This window comes from Macaca fascicularis, chromosome 1, assembly GCF_037993035.2.
Source record: "Macaca fascicularis isolate 582-1 chromosome 1, T2T-MFA8v1.1".
Classification (NCBI taxonomy): Eukaryota; Metazoa; Chordata; class Mammalia; order Primates; family Cercopithecidae; genus Macaca; species Macaca fascicularis.
The window spans coordinates 99,492,139-99,503,925 of record NC_088375.1 but is presented as its reverse complement, the minus strand read 5'-3'; the positions used below and the strand labels follow the sequence as shown (position 1 = coordinate 99,503,925).

The following is an 11,787-nucleotide window of genomic DNA, read 5'->3' as shown; positions in this document are numbered from 1 at the left end:
GGTAATGGGTGCAGCACATCAACATGGCACATGTATACATATGTAACAAACCTGCACGTTGTGCACATGTAGCCTAGAACTTAAAGTAAATATATAAAAAAAGAATTAAAGAAAAAAAAAATGGCTTTTTAGACCCAGCACTGACGAGGTTCCCTAGGTCGATGGTGGTGGAATTAGGGGTCTCTGTCCTCAGATATTTGGATCTGTATATATCAGTATGAAAGTCCTTAAATTGCAGGCATTTTTTTAAAAAAATATTTTTTATTTCCAAGCTGAATACCATTAATTGGAATGTTACAGGCTTTTTAAGCTCCGTGTTCTGCCTGCGTGTCTAATATGCCGGTAGAAACCTTTCAAAACAGCGGGGGTTGAAGACCAATTTTGTAATACAAAACTCACTTACTTAGATATCACATTTTGCTGGACGTGATTGGACCCATAAGAAAGTACTTTTAATGCTCACGATAATAAGCTTATTATGAGTCAGCACTAAACGTGTGCACATGCATACATAAATTGTCTACATCAGCAAAAAAAGCTTATCGTCGTACTTCTCTGACCAAAAACAACTGAACCCCCGAACCCACAGAGAGCATCCATTTTGGATTCCCCAAAGACCCTTCCTTCCTGCATCCTCTTCTGCTCCCCTTTTCTCAGCCTCTTCTGGTGGAAGCTGAGTCCTGCTTCAGATCTACCCAAGTGCTAGCGCGGAAAAAAAGACCTGCCTTGCTCAGGGCTATGAGCTGCGCCCTGAAGCGCGGAAAACTAATTGTGTCACAGGTTTCAAATCAGCCTGTTTTTTGGAGACGTAGAGTGAGCCTTTTTTCTTCAGTGAAGTGACTTGGCAGCCAAAAGTTTCAACGTCCGTCTCTGTGGCGCAATCGGTTAGCGCGTTCGGCTGTTAACCGAAAGGTTGGTGGTTCGATCCCACCCAGGGACGGAAGTGCAGTTTTTTGTAAACCTCATGTTTTTAAGAAACTTTAAAAAACCGCTTTCGATGCTAACCACCGGGTGCGCTGGGGCCTTGGCTCTCAAAACCAGCTTCGGTGCTAACCGCTGGGAGCCCTGCCAGCTGACCTCAGCATCGTGTAGTTCACACTGTCCTCTTCCGCCTTAGTGCTGTACGAAGAATTTTGAGGTATTTGGTTTTTCCGACTAGGGTTGTAATTTTAACTTTTAGCTGCTTAACCAGTGCAGTTACGTTATGAAATTGCCATCTTTAAGAAAATTTACTGACCAAAGGAAGTAAGTACTAATAATCCCAAAACGAATTGTTTGTCTTTCCACCAAACCTGTGCCTGCCTTGCTTTTCTATTTTCTAACTCAGAAAACGGGCACTATGTGTGGAACCTGGTCCTTAGTTACGCCGTGTACTGCTGGCTGCCAATTCTTGGAGAGTCCGCCTTCTAAATACCCTGTGGATTAAGTACCTTCCTCTCCAGCCTCACCGCCAGTTACTTCCTTATTGCTGCCTTTGGGTTACTGCATCCTGCCTTGCCGCCCTAGCTGGCTTCCTGTCTTCAACTCTCCCGTCCCTTCCATCCATCAGGTAGTTGTCAGAGAATCCTTCTAAAATACTATACGGTACAAACCTGGTCTGCTTACATTCCGTCAATGTACTGCAGGGTCTGATACGATCGCCTAAGTTTGGAAGGCAATGCCCTTCATCATCTGGCCCTGAAACTCTTTCCTCTCCCACACCGACACAGAACCAAACTGCTTTCTTGGTTTTAAATCTTTGCCTATGAAGCTTGGGCTTTTCTTCTCTTCTTTGCCTGGCAAACTCCTACTCATCCTTCATGACCACATCCCCCAAATCAAGCCTCTTTTCTGCAGCCCTTTCTTCATTCTCTTCCTATTTAACTGTTTTTCTCACTAGAAATAAAGCTTCTCCAGGGAATGACCCTGTATTTTTCATCTGATATCTTCAGCACCTGAACTCAAGCTTGCACATTGTAGGTAGTAAATAAATGTGAGTTGAATGTCCAAGGTTTCCAAATGCACTTGTGTCATGTCTGAATCTTATGTAATATTTATGTATGTAATCTAGCTTGAATCGTCTTGGTATATAGCTCATAATTCATACAATCAGGCTGACCCTCTACCTCTGCCCAGGCCTCTACCTCCTGTGTAGCTGTACCTTCTCCTATCTGCCCCAATGCTCTGAAACTATCTCTAATGCCTATTCACCCTCTCCCATACTTCCCATAAGAATCCACCTTAACCCAATTGTCTCAGCAAGATTTGGAAAGCAAGCTGGCTAATTCTTATAAGTTGTGGTGATATGGTTGCTAGGAGGAGGGGGTGTTTCTCACCAATCCAAACCAATCTCTGTTACAGTCCTGGACAAAGGGAAGAAGAAATAATTTTATCATTCATATTTTATTACCATAGTTTTCCTGTCTTCTATCTAAGAGTAGCATGCAAGATGTTGTAAAATGCTTTATTGGAACCAAGAAATGCTGTACTTAAAACTTCCAAAACAGAGACAGCTAAAGCTTTCTTTCATAAGCAACAACTGTCTTCTCCATCCCCACCTCATTGGAACTGACATGATGAAAGATTTGAAAGTTTCATAATTTCACTCAGTGAAGCTCAGTAGTACTTTTAGTATTGGTTATACAACATTTGTTTAATAAATGCAATGAACAAAGCTATACCGGAATTAGATATTGAAACAGAAAAGGTGGTTTTACAGTCCCTGCCCTTCTTACTACCCTGGTCAAAAAAGTATTTTCACCTCCTGCGCTTTCCTTCCCGTGTGCTTGTGGTCAGTTCTTTCTTCTCAGGCTTTCTCATTCTGACGCTGAGATAGTTCTGTTCACTTAGCTTAACTTGGGACAGTGACACAAGGTTTGTTCTGTATTTTCTTTTCCACCCCACCCCCGCCCTAATCCTCAGTCCCCTTCCTAGGACCATTTTCTACACCTAGCATTAAGGGGGCTCATCATTATATACCTGGAGGTGGTCCAGTTCTGATAGACTCCCCTGGAAGACTCAATTCTACCCCACCCTCATGATTTCTGGTAAATTCCACTACGGCTAATGTTCTAGGAAGACAGCCTTATCTCTGGGCTCAGATGGGGACACCTCCCTTAGTCTATCCCGGACTACCCTGCTATTTCTCAGCCATTCTTTCATTGGTCCCACTGAATTTCCTAGATCCTCAGCAGTTCCCACACTCCGTATGGCCCTGCCTCAACTATTAACTCTACTTATCCATTTATTTAGGAACAATTATTTTCTTTTTTTCCTTCTAAACTGGGTAATTTATAATAGGAGCAATTTTTATATGTTTAAAGGATTCCCATCCCTGGCCTGTATTGTTGCTTTGCTGTGAGGGAATGGTTGGGACAGAAAAAGTGTTTGTGTAGCTCTGAAACTTCAATTCCAAGGAATGTAGCTACTCACTGGGACTTCCCTGCAGGCACTTGATGATCATGGGCCTTTCCCTTCCACTGGAGACCAAGGAAAAATCAAGAGTTGGGTAAGGGATCTGGGCTCTGAGTTCTATGTTTCCTGCCGCTTGTGGAGAGGCCTAAAGAGGATGATGGGGTTGCAAATCCAGAGAAAGGTTCAGAGATGCTGCTGCCACTGCTCTTATTACCCCCATGGGATGGGAGTCATTTGTCTTGAGGGTCCTTGCTCCATTTAAATTTATGGTCCTCCCAGTCCCTTGTTGAGCTTGGAATGCTTTTCTTCATAGAGAAATATAGTCCTGTGTCCACTGCAAAAAGGAGTACCATCACCAGGCAGAAAGAGACTTGGTACCCAGGTGGAAAGAATGATGAGATGGATGACACTGCCAAATCTGTTAGGAGAAGTGGAGAGATGCGGAAAAAAAAAAAAAAAAAAAAAAAGTCACTAAGGCAGATATTTGGAACAAACAGTGAGGTCACCAGTAGAGTCTTTGACAACTGCCAAAAGACAAGTGGTAGGAATGGTGGGGAAGTCTAGGGGGAAAGTATTGCTTCCTCCCATTGGTTCCTGATCTTAGTGCTATCTGAGCAGAGGACAGCTCACCAAACACTTAGCAAAGGCTCCTGCTTGTTTGACAGAGATGTGACAGGGAGCATGAGCAAGTTAGGTTGTAAGCTAGGTTTTGTGTGACAGTTAAGAAATTGTCAGACAGTGCTATTGTCTAGAAACTGGGACAAATTCGTTGATTTTGTATTTCAATTTTTTAAACTCTTGATTTTGATATATATCCAAACTTAAAAAAAATTACCAGAATAGTATAAAGAAATCTCATATGTCCTTTACCCAGATCCACTCATTGTTTTCATGTTACCCCATTTGCTTTATTCGCTCTCTTTCCCTAACCACTTGGGAGTATTTACTTTCAGTTTAAAGTGTCATGAAATTATTTTGGTACAAATTATGGCATTGTAGTGTCAAAATCTCAAAAGGTGGCTGGGCGCGGTGGCTCAAGCCTGTAATCCCAGCACTTTGGGAGGCTGAGACGGGCGGATCACGAGGTCAGGAGATCGATACCATCCTGGCTAACACGGTGAAATCCCCTCTCTACTAAAAAATATTTAAAAACTAGCCGGGCGAGGTGGCGGGCGCCCGTAGTCCCAGCTACTCAGAAGGCTGAGCCAGGAGAATGGCATAAAACCCGGGAGGTGGAGCTTGCAGTGAGCCCAGGTTCAGCCACTGCACTCCAGCCTGGGCGACAGAGTGAGACTCTGTCTCAAAAAAAAAAAAAAAAAAAAAAAAAAAAAAAAAAAAAAAAAAAAATCTCGGCCGGGCGCGGTGGCTCAAGCCTGTAATCCCAGCACTTTGGGAGGCCGAGACGGGTGGATCACGAGGTCAGGAGATCGAGACCATCCTGGCTAACACGGTGAAACCCCATCTCTACTAAAAAATACAAAAAAAACTAGCCGGGCGAGGTGGCGGGCGCCTGTAGTCCCAGCTACTCGGGAGGCTGAGGCAGGAGAATGGCGTGAACCCGGGAGGCGGAGCTTGCAGTGAGCTGAGATCCGGCCACTGCACTCCAGCCTGGGCGACAGAGCGAGACTCCGTCTCAAAAAAAAAAAAAAAAAAAAAAAAAAAATCTCAAAAGGTGTTTTGCTGCCTTTCTACATGCAAATTGTTTACAATTTATGTCTTGGGCTAGTTACAGATAGAAGTTCTGTGAAACTGGAAAGTCCAGGCATACCACTCTAGAGCTATGATTCTGGAGGCTGGTGCTGAAACTAGAGATGTTTTGTGGATGACTGAATTGGGATCATAAGATGTTAGTGCTTGTTCAGATCTTTTACTTAATGGTTAAATATACAGGCTTTGAAGTCTTTGATGTGACCTTAGGGACAACTTATTTATTTTTGCACCTAAGTTACTTCATCTGTAAAATGGAATAAATATTACCTATCTCATGTTGTGAAGGTCCACTATGATAGTCAAACCAGGTGCATGTAAAGAATGATTTAGCACAGAGTCTAGCACACTGAAAGGTGCCCAATAAATGTCAGCTTATTTTTGTTACAGCAGAAGAAACTGGGGTTCAGAGAGACTAAGTGGTTCACCTCTGGTCAGATGGTTAATTAGCTGCAGAGCCGGAACCCAGGTTCTAGGCTCTTTCTGTGAGGGAATGAGGGGCTCCTGCCAGTTTGGATCATGGCTAAAAGGCTTGGATAAGAAGGAGGCCAGTATGATAGGAACATATGACATCGTGGGTGTGATTAGGGTAAGGAAAGACAGAGGTATGTATTGGGGAGGAGATGTGGCTTCTGTTCCTGCCATCACACTGCAGAGTGAATGACACCTCTTAGCTACCCCAAAAGAATGGACTGAAAGAGAGCTGCAAACCTACCCTGCAATCAGGGACTTTCGGGGACCTCCTGCTGATCACCGGGGCGGACCCGCACATGAAGAAGTGCGTGTAAGAATTGGGAATCTCCTCCCAACTCAACTTCCCTGGGCATTCCAGGGTGTCACATGTCTCACCTTGAGTGATGGTGATGTTCACAGTCTCTGAAGATACATTTTTACTCCCAATAAGTCCCCTGCAGAAGTAGGAGCCGCTGTCTTTGAGTGTGGCTTTTGGAATGTAGAAGTCAGAATTCTGATGAAAATACTTCCTGCCTTTGCCATTCTGTAAATACGTGACCTTATGCAGAAGAGTGTTCTTCCAGCTGTGACACCTCAGGTGAATAGATTCTTCCTCCTTGAACACCCACCGAGGGGCCTGGAGCAATAGCCAGCCTGAAAGACACAGAGACACCCCAGGCCCAGGAGGCCTCAGCTCTCAGTGCAGAGCTTTGTGAAGGGCCCACGTACCATCCAGATCCTGGGACATAAGGGAAAGCCAGATTGGGAGTCAACCCTGCATAGCTCCCTTTGGGGAAGAGCTGATGAGGCCCTGCAAGAGAACTGAAGTCATACCAAGACCTTTGTCTAATGGGGAAGAGGGACACACACACACACATATGATCAACACATAGGGTTAGAGCAGAGGGACTAAGCAATGAGGTAAGTGAGAAGCAACAAAGGGCATATCTGCAGGATCCTTAAGTGCTAGACTTAGATTTGCTGTGGCAGGTGACAAGGAGTCACAGTAAGTTCTAGATCAGAGTAAAACTTGCATTTGAAAATGATGATTTTGTTGCCCTATTAGAGAAAAGGTAGATTTCAGAAGGAGCAGGCAATCGAAGGAATATTGAAAGACTCTTGTGGCAGTCAGGAATAAGGTGACGATGGCCACAGAGTGGCTGCAGAAATTGTGAAGGAGAACTCAATGTAAACATCAGGAAGGGGAAGGGCATGACTGGTAGTGCTCAGTGTGGCAATTGGTGGTTTCTGAGGTGTCATGGGGCCTCGATGAGACCAACTTTATTACTGAGCATGGCCTTCAAGAGAGGAAATTCTCATATCGCCAGAGCTTATTCTCACAATCATGTCACCAAGTAATCAGACTTCACAGAGAGAGAACATGAAGTCATGGTCGGGAAAGGGCCTGAATAATTAAAAAATAATGATATTGTAGATAAATATTATAATGGCATAAGAAAATATTCATGAGACAACGTTAAGTTAAAAAAGCATAATACTTAAAAAAATTTTAGAAGTATTATGCACAGAAAAAAAGAAGGGTATGCACTTACATGTTAATAGGGGCTTTCTCTGAAGGAGTGGGACCGAAGGACATTTTAAATTTTTCCTGTTTTCTTTTATGTATTTTTGAAATTGACCCCAAATGGCTTTTGTAATAAGAACAAAATAAAATTTACTATAATTTTATTTTTTAAACCTACATTCTCAGGTTGAATTACTATAACTTTAAAAATCTACTACCTGATGCTAAACAAAATTGGTAGGACGTGTGTTGGTCATGATTCTCGATTTGCCAAACAGAAAGTAATCTTTATTACCTATTAAGATATATCGTTTATCAAAAGAAGCCATGTGCCTATCTATCCACTTACTTTTTCAGCAGAGAGATGAAACATTATTAGCATAAAGTCATGGTTAGTATATAGTCTGGTGGCCTTTGGAGGAACATTCTTGTTCCAATCTGTCCTGTCATGGACTCAGTGAATGTCCATATGTATATTCCTTCAAGTGATATTTCATCAAGCACTCACTATGTATGACACACTGCAGACTGGAGATACCCAGATGACTGGACATATAGTTCTCAGCCTCAAAGAATCTAAGTCTAGACATAGAAACATAAATATTCAGAAATAATCACAATACCATATAATGAGTGCTACAATAGGCTAAGAATAAAGGACTGCAGGGCCGACTAGATTGGAATAAAGACATTCTGCCTGAAAGAAGTAAAAAATGCAGGCCAGGCGCGGTGGCTCATGTCTGTAATCCTAGTACTTTGGGAGGCCAAGGCGGGCAGATCTCGAGGTCAGGAGATCCAGACCATCCTGGCTGACACGGTGAAACCCCGTCTCTACTAAAAATACAAAAAATTAGCCGGGTGTGGTGGCACGTGCCTGTAGTCCTGGTACTTGGGAGGCTGAGGCAGGAGAATCGCTTGAACCTGGGAGGTGGAGGTTGCAGTGAGCCAAGATTGCGCCACTGCACTCCAGCCTGGGTGACAGACAGAAACTATCTCAAAAAAAAAAAAAAGAAGTAAAAAATGCTCCTCAGAGGAGGCCATAAGTGAAATGGGTCCTAAAGGATGCTCAGAAGTTTACCTGGTGAAGCTAATTCTCATGATCACAGTTTAATATAGACTTGATTGGCTAGAGTTCTAAAGCCAGTTTCTAGAGCCAAGTTCAAGGCAAACTAGTAACTCCTAGACTTGATTTTTCTATGGCTTTCTCTTGGTAATTCCCCATTTTATTTGGCTGTAGGTGGACATCTCTTACCTAGCTAGAAATGGACATTCCTTCTTGTAGCTCTGGAGAGTGAAACCATGTCAGTTGAGTGGTACTGTCAGAGGCCAAAGAGCCACAAAAATCAGTTTCAGAGGCCCAATTCCATGGAGCTTTCTTGCAGATCCACCTCTTTATGCCCTTCTTCCCCCAAGGCTTGTTCCACCCATAAACATTGTATGAATGGAACAGCCATGGAAGTAGAGTTTGGTTTGCAGGGCGACACTGCAGGGACCAGGCTATGTGGTAAGATTGTAGGGACACCGGGAAAGACCCCTGCCTTCGAAGTGTTTCTCCTGCCTGTGTCTGATGTCTATATTCTGTTAATAGTACACAAGCACTTTCATCTCATGATTAATGTGCAGACTGAACATGTATCTGCCTCTATCGGAAGAGATATCACATTACCAAATTTATACTTAAGTATAGGTTTGAGTATAGCATTGATGAGGAGAGAGAAAGATACGATGCTAGGCCACTAGGATTGCTTTGGGAGGTTGCTTAGGGCATTACATGTCTGAGAGTGAGAAGGAGATTGAGGTCCTAACACCAAATTCATAAATTTATTCAATAAATATTATTGGCCAGGTGCGGTGGCTCACGCCTGTAATCCCAGCACGTTGGGAGGCCAAGGCAGGTGAATCACTTGAGGTCAGGAGTTTGAGACCAGACTGATCAACATAATGAAACTCTGTCTCTATTAAAAATACAAAAATTAGCTGGATGTGGTGGTGGGCGCCTGTAATCTCAGCTACTCGGGAGGCTGAGGCAGGAAAATCACTAGAACCTGGGAGGCAGAAGTTGCAGTGAGCTGAGATTGTGCCATTGCACTCCAGCCTGGGTGACAGAATGAGACTCTGTCTCAAAAACTAAAATTAAAAAAAAAATGAAAATAAATAAATAAATATTATTGAGCATCTATGCCAAGGCCTAACCTTCACATGACACATTCACATTGTATGCATTCCATATGGTGCTTCCTGAAATTGTGCAGCGCAGCAGTCCTATATCTATTGTCTCACAGGCTTTGACATTTTGCCCAAGACCTACTTAGAGCTAGGACTACAACCCTGATACCATTCAGTGGGACCACAGATCATCTCATCTTAGCTTTTATCTCTAAGAATATCATCTCTGGCTCTTCCCAAGTATTTCAGCACCCTTTGTTTCACCCTTTATTGGTGATTTTCCTCTTTCCCTTCATCAACTCACCGATATGGACTTCCAGCTGCACCGGGTCACTGAGTGTGGAGAGGCTTGTCTGGCACCTGTACTCTCCACTGTTGTTGACTCTGGCAGCAGCAATGAAGTAGCTCGAGGTCTGGCTTGAGATGAGGCTCTCATTGTGAAACCACCGTGTGGAATTGTCCTCAGGGGAGTAGGCTCCCTGGCACTTCAGAGTCACACTGTCCTTCTCGAGCACCCTGTACCATTGAGGCTCCAGGAACACCACAGCCTTTGGGAGATCTTCTGAGGAGCCAAGAGAATATGGGGTGAGAACAGGGAGAGGAGCAGGCTCTACACTGCCATTCCCAGGGAGCCTCAAAGCTAGAATGAGCTCATTGCAAACCCATGCTTGGTGACTCAGTCTTAGAGCATCTTGGCCCCATTTTTGGCCTGTTCAGTATCTTGAGAAAAACTGGCCAGAGAAGCATAGGGCCAAGTTCTGCTGTATTGGAGGAACTATCCCTGCTAACCCCACGTCAGCATTTTCCCATTCAGCAAGCATTTCCCAATATCTTATTGCCACAATATCATATGTCCCCATACGTGCCCCACTGGGTCAATCCAAGACCATGAAGCTGACTTACCAGCCCGCATGCCAGCTGAAACTGCAAGAAAAAAGAGTAAATCAAATATTGAGTAGAGGCAGAGATCAGAGTGATTAGAATGTAGAGTGAGTTTAAAACTCCCCTGCCCTTCCCTGCCCCAGGAGCCCAATGTTCCCAAGAATCAGGATGTTTCTAGTGGAAACCTTCTTGCTACCTGCTCTCTGGTCTCCAGTGTTCATGCCTCTTGCGCCACTGTCAACTCAAATCCCTATTTTCAACACTACTCCCTTACCCCTTGCTCCCTGTGCAAACTCACAAATTAAGCGTACAGGTTGAATTTCCCTGAACCAAGCCACAGAAACAGCCTCAACCCATATCCCCGCAAGAAAGAGTAAAAATTAAAAGTCATAGAGGAGAACACTGGAATGTCAAACTGAAAGAGACAGACCTTAGGGACCATCTAGTCCAAGCTCTTCGGTTCCACATAGTGATTCTGAGACCCAGAGGGATGAAGTGACTGGCCTCACTCATGAGTATGCCCGAATTGGAACCAGCATTCTCCTCATTTCTAGCCCTATCTTGGCTTGTCCTAGGAGCTCAATCCATGGCTATAGATGTAGTGAGGGGTCCCATCCCTTGGTGGGAGTCTCATCCCTAGCCCGAAAAGGGGTCTCTGCTGAACCCAAGGCATCTCGAACTTCTCCCTCAACCAGGGAGACCCTGACTTACCTAGAAGTAGCAGAGCAGTTGGGAGGAGCAGCTGCCACATGATGCCACGCTGGAGTGGACAAGTCACCACAGATATCCGGAGCCCTAAAGGGACCAAGCTGACTAGACAGGAGGAAGTAAACAGCCTTTCCCCAGCCTCTCCACCCATCTCTGTCACCCACCAGGTTCCTTTTCTTGAAACTTCATCTGACTTCTCAATCTGAAGGCTGGCAAGGGAGTCCCACCATAGAACAGGAACAGGAAGGAAAGAGCCTGGAGGCGAAGTGGGTGGGTCTGCCCCCTTTACTCCTCAGAGGTCTGCAGCTGAGCATTTGAGGGCACACGCAGAATCTACCGGAGAGTGCCCTCAGCCATCCCAGGATGCTTGCCCCCATCTCCTGGGTTTGGATCCACCCAGCACCAAGAATGGGACAGCAAGACCCTGGGGATGAGATTCAAGGTGGGAGGAGCATTCTCTGAGGGCTTCCTTCATTTCACCTCAGAACTTCTCACTATCCTGCCTGACCCAGACTCATTTATCTCCAGCTGAGGCCCTGCCTGCACACAGAAAGTAGTCCTTTCAGATCTTCTAGTCTCTCTCTCAATATTATCTCCACCCAGAGTTTCTTTCAAAATTCAAAATTCAAAAATCTATATGCTCCTGGGATATGTAATCCACAGGAGCTACTGACTTTTTAGTGTGATTTAGTCATTAGATTTCCAGGTTAGAAGAAACCCAGGTAGGGGAGAGAAACGGGCCCTGGAAGAACGAGTCACCGGTGAAAGGCTGAAAAGATCACAGAAAAGGTGGGGGTGGGGAGGGGCGAGGACAGGAACTCTTTACCTTCCTCGTGCTTCCCGTGTGCTTCCCGTGTTACCCGGTTCTGCAGATTTAGCTCAGGTCCCTCGGGGCCACTGGATCTGGGCTGGTCTGTCAGCCTAGTAGCCGGGGCTCCAGGGCTCCTTACCAG

The 11,787-nt window shown here is 44.7% G+C and overlaps 1 protein-coding gene and 1 non-coding gene across 3 annotated transcripts; one reads left to right on the top strand and one right to left on the bottom strand.

The window, feature by feature from the left end:
• The first annotated feature begins 866 nt into the window (after nucleotides 1-866).
• On the top strand, nucleotides 867-940 carry TRNAN-GUU (transfer RNA asparagine (anticodon GUU)). The gene has a single exon. It is a non-coding gene; the product is annotated as a tRNA-Asn (tRNA).
• A 1,489-nt stretch (nucleotides 941-2,429) lies between these two features.
• Nucleotides 2,430-10,897, bottom strand: FCGR3A (Fc gamma receptor IIIa). 2 transcript variants are annotated; one of them, XM_045398707.3, is made up of 5 exons: nucleotides 10,838-10,897; nucleotides 10,148-10,168; nucleotides 9,549-9,806; nucleotides 5,950-6,207; nucleotides 2,430-3,811 (listed from the first exon to the last, which is right to left on the bottom strand). In XM_045398707.3, the coding sequence occupies exons 1-5, from the start codon at nucleotides 10,875-10,877 to the stop codon at nucleotides 3,624-3,626; spliced, it is 765 nt and encodes a 254-aa protein (XP_045254642.2). In that variant the 5' UTR covers nucleotides 10,878-10,897; the 3' UTR covers nucleotides 2,430-3,623. The 2 variants fall into 2 exon arrangements, with proteins under 2 accessions (XP_045254642.2, XP_065399194.1); XM_065543122.2 differs by having other exon boundaries at nucleotides 9,549-9,803.
• Nucleotides 10,898-11,787: the final 890 nt, after the last annotated feature.

Excerpts from the sequence above, each read along its gene's own strand:
- FCGR3A (XM_045398707.3), bottom strand. The coding sequence starts at position 10,877 with ATGTGGCAGCTGCTCCTCCCAACTGCTCTGCTACTTCTAG. Across the intron at positions 10,169-10,837 it reads AACTGCTCTGCTACTTCTAG|TTTCAGCTGGCATGCGGGCT; the intron begins GTAAGTCAGGGT and ends TTTTTCTTGCAG. Across the intron at positions 6,208-9,548 it reads GCAGCTGGAAGTCCATATCG|GCTGGCTATTGCTCCAGGCC; the intron begins GTGAGTTGATGA and ends TGTGTCTTTCAG.